Source organism: Formica exsecta, unplaced genomic scaffold, assembly GCF_003651465.1.
Source record: "Formica exsecta isolate Colony F162 unplaced genomic scaffold, ASM365146v1 scaffold196, whole genome shotgun sequence".
Taxonomy (NCBI): Eukaryota; Metazoa; Arthropoda; class Insecta; order Hymenoptera; family Formicidae; genus Formica; species Formica exsecta.
This window is the reverse complement of record NW_021849259.1, coordinates 606,901-613,499: the sequence shown is the minus strand read 5'-3', so window position 1 is coordinate 613,499 and position 6,599 is coordinate 606,901. Positions and strand designations below refer to the sequence as shown.

Here is a 6,599-nt window from a genome sequence, read left to right as displayed (position 1 = left end):
TATTATAAATAATTTATAACGATAATTTAATTTTATATATTATTTTTGTATACAAAGCACAACCTGCTAAATATAACTTATCTCTCTCTTTCTGTTTTCTTCCTATCGTTATACTTTCGCAATGTATGCCGAAATCGTTTAATCGACGATCAACATAGTATCGCACTAGAGAGTGTATCAAGATTCGCGGAAGCATCGTGAAATGGTCGATGCACTTACACGTCGAATGCAACCGCTTACATCGCGCCATGCCAGAGGGGAAATCGTGCCAGCCATAATAATATAATTATGATAACCGCGGATATACTGTATCATCAACTGTACCAATGTGGCGGCCCCGTTACATGCGAACCGCGTATCGTTTATCACGCAAAAAACCACGCATGATCGCGCGCGCGTGTGGGATCTTTCTCTCTTTTTTTTATTCTCTCCTCTCTGGCGAAGCTGCGCGCGAGGTTGATCCATACAAGGTAACGACCAAGGCAGGAGACCGGCTACACCCTGCCGTCATCGTCGTTGTCGCCTTCTCTCTCTCTCTCTCTCTCTCTCTCTTGCTCGATTGCATGCGTGTGTGTATTGTATGGAAATTGTGTGCGTGCGCGACAGCAAGGAATAACGTAATATTAAACGTTGCGTACAAGGGCGTTTGACCCGCCCATGATGTAATCTATTCTATTCCTCGTTGTTATAAAGTGATAGCACGAAGGAGTCTGTATGTCGATGTAAGAAAATGTGTTATTATTGTAAAATGTATCAAGCCTTCAATTTCGTATTTATAGAATTCATACAGTTCATTGTTTCGTATAATGTAAATGCGTTATGGTTTCAGATTCTTGTATATGTATGTATGATTCTTGTATATGTGTATGTATGTGCTCCATATTATGTTAGAATTAATATTTTAAATGGAATATTTCACAAAATATAATTACATTATATAAAATAATATCATAAATATACGACGCACTTGTAAATATTACAGAGAGATTGTTTTGGAATCGATTCCCTGCGCGAAATATTTCTGAAGGAGCAGATGATGTAATGTGATGTAACTAATTAGATTACGCGAATGAATACAGATATAATGTCGTAGTTTCATACACAGAGTACGCCATTAGTGTTCATTAATTAAGCTCGCTGGATTGCGGCGGCGGGCGTGTATGTATTTGTAAGTCACTTATCGACTTTCTCCTACAACAGAGTTAGGGTACTTAAGATAGATCTAAGGCGACTACTAGGGTAAGGGTGGAATAGGCCATTGAAGGTAACCACCTGCCACATCGTCCTGCTTCAGCAAACACTATCTTAACAAGCGACACTCTGCCTTATTTCTCAAACGGCTTGTTTTTATCTGCATTAAAAGCTTTGATACTTTGCAATTTTCTATTTTTTATTACAGGCTTTTATACTTTAATCAAAATTAAAAAAAAAAAGATAATTCCAAATTTTTACGATACACTTATTTTGCCTTTGTGCATTTGTCATTTTCTACTGCAGGTTGCTTAATTGCAATATATCTAACAGAATGATTGAGAATAATAACGTAAATGATTGATTCATCGTTTTTAATGAATGAACCATTAATGTCCATCTAAATGTATGTAAGTCTCTTGTATATAAAAGCTTAAATAACGCACCGAAGTTTTTGCGCTAGTAAAGTTGTCACATATGTGAATTTCCACACACATATATATATATACATATACAATATAAAATATAATAAAAAACTTTAAAATACAACTCACGCAAATAGTATATTAAAAACGAAAAATAATTCAATTTTTACATCTTACAAAGAAAGAGAGTGTGAGAGAGAGAGAGAGAGAGAAGTGTAATAGTACTTGAAAATTTTTCGAAATTTAATTTAAATTGGCAGATATTTTTGAATATTCTCTTTTTTTATAAACCTTGTTTTTCATAATTAACAATAATTATAATATAGGTTGCAAAATTCTATATTCTATCGTCTTCGTATTATTTACGTACACACGTACATAATGTAACTTCTCTTAATAGGATTTATACTTGACGCGTTTTTGAGGAGGCGTTACATATGGCAAGCCAACGGATTTTACGTAGAAACGAGACAGGAGATTGCCGTTAAGATAATGTAATATCGCGTGAATGAAACCGTGGACGAATACAATACTGCTTCGCAACGAATCTGCATCTCCGCATTCGCGAAGATCTTTCGAGATGTTTTAACTGTAAATTTCTTGTGTCTCATCCATACGATCGATGTAACTGAACGTTATAAAAATATAATAATGTAGAGATATAAAAATAAATACATTTAATAATTCGTATACTTATTCTTATACTTGCATATAATTCTCCCACTCTCTCTCTCTCTCTCTCTCTCTCTCTCTCTCTCTTATACATATAATTTTCTTATAAAATTATATAATGTTTTTTTTATAAAATATTCGTGAAACGCGCTGAAATCATTCTAAAACCAAAGAATTGTTCAATATTTACAAGATTAATATGTTTTGAACATCTCGTAGGTTTTTAATCATATGTAGTTATGTTTTTGTCCTTCGAAAAGATCTAAATATAGATGTGTGGAAATAACTAAATTACACTTTAAAGTTTTAATCGAAATAGTCTCTAACGAATGTCGCTTGTCTTGAAAAAAAAAGTCGGCAAAATCAGCGTCGCCAATCAAGGCGGCTGTTTGTGGAGAGCATCTGCATTCTTGGCGGCCACGCCTGTGAATCGATACGCGCTGCAAGCGCTCGTATCTCGCGCGAGATACACGTCCGGAAAATCTCGTAATGAAATCAACATCAGCGGCATATCTGGAACAGTCGCTTTCCTGCGCCGAGGCAAAATAATCGACGTCTTGTATCGAAGATCCCTCGCGCATTAACATCCGCAACCGATCGAACGGTCCCTCCTTCTTGTATCTCTCTCTAGATAGAGAAACCTAGCTTCACCCACATTTATATCAGTCAGGACCGGTGCCCTTTCGGGATATCTAAGGGCTCCAGAATTTAAAAATTAACGGTCAAAATACAGTATTATGTTAATATTATGACGTTATATATAAATTATCTCGTCGCAATTTTTTGGAAATTTTGCGAGTTGGGATATCTTAAATTATTAATTATGCAAGATTTAAATATAAACTATAGTATTGTAAATTTGCAAGCACATATAATACAAATTATACAAAAATTTGAGCAATAATACGCAAAATTTCATAAAAATTTTAATATTATAAATTTTGTAAATTATATGTAGTGATAAAACTATCGCCTCATAATTTTTTAATTATCACTTTTTATCATTATTGTCTTTTTTTAAATTAAAATTGAATTTTCTAATATATAAATTTATTCAAATCTTTTTCATTCTATGTGGCTGACGATATAAAAGAACGATTTAAATGTCATATTACATTTGAAAAGTCAATTTGGTGATTCTGTTATGTTGAAACTGCATATATAAGTAAATGAAGATTTTGGGCAAATTTGTTCCAGAACCATGATTAATGAAAGGCTCTATTGTATAGATGAGCCATCGTAAAGATCACTAGAATGACCTGAACTCATTATTCAATCATTAGACAAATTACTGAACAAATTTTCTACCATCTAGCATTTACCAAGAGCGACTAATGCGAGAAATCAATAACCCAACATTACATTAAATAAATCCGATACTGCGGTTTAATAAAAAGAAAGGTAAAGTATAAAAGTACATACAATTTTATCCACGTCTGTGTCTTCAATATTCGTTTCATTATCGAGAAAAACATCCATCAAGCAATCAAATAGATATCTCGTCGATATAGGACGCGACAGAAAAATCGTCACCTGGGGCTCCGGACGATATTAGGTCGAGCCTGGCGGCCAGGCATCGTAGTGGTTCCTCTTGAAATTCGTCGAATCGAAGCCGAAGCCGTCTCGGCGGCGTGCGGGATCCGCGCAGGCAAGAATCGACGTGTCCGCTGTACGCGCAGTTGGCAACGCAGAGGCGGCTCCGCCAATCAGACGCGCGCAACGCACTCGCCCCCTCTCCCTGCACCCTGCGTCGCCGCTCACCTCCCACCCCTCTCCCCGCCATCCGGGAGGCTTGAAAATCTGTAACGGACACCGCAACCGCCGCACACTCGTCTCTGGACTCTCGCGACGCGTTAGTCTGTAATCGTCGAGTCAGTTCGATAATAATCGCCCGTCGCTTTACCCACAAGGGTCTCCTATACCAAGAGGTCACCGATCAAGCCCGTACGAGCAAACATGAGGGAAATCGTCCACATCCAAGCCGGCCAGTGCGGTAACCAAATTGGAGCAAAGGTAAATACTTGAAAAAAAAAAAAGAAAAAAAAGAGAATCTAATAGTAATAGAACCGAGACGCGTCCTCGCGCGCGCGCTTTTCCTTTGTCTCAAGGTAATATATTTTAGTTGATTCGACCGCGAGAATCACAGACTATCGCGATTCCATTTTCCATCGAGATTCATTTTTCTCCGTCTAATCGTCGAAGATCTCGCGAGATCGACGCGGAGCGATAAAATCCTCGCGGGCGTTCTACTTCGCGAGAAGAAAGGGATAAGCGTACGCGGAATCCGAGTTCTTTTCAGAGTTCCTTGTCGATTCGTGTCTCCAAGGGTGAGGGGGAGGGGACGAGGATGCATCTGGAACATACAGTCGGTTCGTCGACTCGGGATAATATGCGAGGAAATAACAACCGAGACCGAGCCTCGCCCGCGCGGCGGTCGAAGACCTGTCATGGCGACAAGAGCTCGCCGGCCGGCCGGCAGGCAGAGGCTGTAACGGTTTTTTTTCCCGCTATCCTTTTCTCTCGCCGCGTTCCTGTCGGCCATCTTTCCTCTGCGCGTGTGTTGTAATATTCCATCTACTCGAGCCAACTATGTCGTGACCGATGCGGGATGGAAAATTCGAGAACCGGACGAAGGATTAATCGACGAGAGTCGCCGAAATTATCTGTCATTCGCGAAAACCCGGCATCCGAGACCTGGGTGTGGCATCTCTTTCTCTCTCTCTCTCTTGGCGACGAGAGATCATCGGTTTTACGCGGTGATATCGACCGGCTGCGCGCGCATCTCTTTCTCGTCCCGACGAGTAGCCTTTTTCACTTTTAGTCCCTATTGTAATTCTCTCAAACGTCTGATGAAATTTGCTAATATCACACGCGACGTTGTATTTATTTGTAAAATGTCTTAAGGGAATTTAATAGAACATTTCATGCATTCTGATTCATATTTATTTGCGCTCGATATTACCGCGAATAACGAGAGACTCATCGTATCTCGCTATCTCCCTTCAACATTTCTCCCTCTTCGTCTCTCGCGTCACCTTCACACACTTGCATGCGCTAAAGATGAATGCACACCGAACGAAAGAAAATTACGAATGCCGATTGTTACGTAAAATATATTAACGCTTATCTCGCATAATTTTAATCGAACGAGACGCTGTTACACGATCAATGTCGATGAAATTTTCTCGAATATTTGATTTATCGCATCGGGAAGCGATCAGGGTGGGAACGCGTCGAATGTGTCGGTATGCGCGTCCCTTAAAGCAGATGGAATTCCTGCGTGCGTCGGCCGTGCGGCGTCACGATCGCGCCAACTGCGTGTAACGCGTTCATCGCACGATGGCCGTTTTAAAATTTTTAAGCGACGCCGTTAACGGACACCGGACCGCGTTATCGCGAGTCGATACGCTCGAACGCTCGATTTCTCGTTAATCGTGCGGATCCGGTGTCTCCATTTTCATTCTACGTGCACGCGCTCGATTCTTTTTTTTTTTTTTTCCACTGTATTCTACATTGATTTCTCGATACATTGATATCGCTATTATCGTTGTGTATGAATAATTAGAAAAATATATTTGAAAAAATATAAGATATTTGTATCAATAATTGTGTAAATAAATATAAAATTGCAATATTTTCATTATTTTAAGCTTTGCTAGAAATTTTTTAATTTAGTAAAAATGTAGAGAAATTCTTTTATCCGTCAAAATACATTAATAAACAAAGCTATCATTAATTAAAATATACATGTGATACTTTGGAAAAGCTTCGTGTACGTGCTAAAAGTATTACAAAACATTTTAATTAATAAAATATACGCTTTTATTTTGAAAAGATTATTCTTCGTGTTATTATGTATGTATATATTTAACGAGATGAAGTTTTAGCTAGAACAAAATGTTAAAAATTCACATACATATGTAAAAACATTAATTATACGTATATAATTACTAATCGCATTCTGCTTTTATTTTTTATAGAGTAATATAACTTGGCAGATTTTTTTCCCTATAATAGGATATGCTATTACTACTCGAATAATCTATTTGAATAATTTACAAGCGATGAGAATGGTAAAGATCGCGCGAGGAGAAACTGATCAACGTTCGTCGTCATGCTCTTGTAATTTTTAAGGCTGCTACATCAAAGTCAATGCCCGTTTCTCGAACTGTCTATCTCAATATCCCAATCAATCTGGTGTCATGTTAATATAACATGAAAAATTATTTTTTATCTTTTTACAGCAAATTTGTTATAATAATAAAAACTTTGTAATTATTATAATAATGATTGACAGATATTTTTTTTTTT

General features: G+C 37.7%; 1 protein-coding gene and 1 long non-coding RNA gene across 3 annotated transcripts in view; one reads left to right on the top strand and one right to left on the bottom strand.

Moving 5' to 3' along the window:
• Nucleotides 1-3,984, bottom strand: part of LOC115234150 — an 8,492-nt gene extending 4,508 nt beyond the window's left edge. For both annotated transcript variants that reach the window (XR_003883886.1, XR_003883887.1), the window contains exon 1: nucleotides 3,711-3,984. This is a non-coding gene — a long non-coding RNA (uncharacterized LOC115234150). The remainder of the gene's footprint in view (nucleotides 1-3,710) is intronic.
• Nucleotides 3,985-4,064: 80 nt separating this feature from the next.
• LOC115234149 (tubulin beta-1 chain) overlaps nucleotides 4,065-6,599 on the top strand; it is a 9,248-nt gene continuing 6,713 nt past the window's right edge. The window contains exon 1 of the mRNA XM_029804935.1: nucleotides 4,065-4,301. Coding sequence (XP_029660795.1) covers nucleotides 4,245-4,301 — 57 coding nt within the window. The 5' untranslated portion in view covers nucleotides 4,065-4,244. The remainder of the gene's footprint in view (nucleotides 4,302-6,599) is intronic.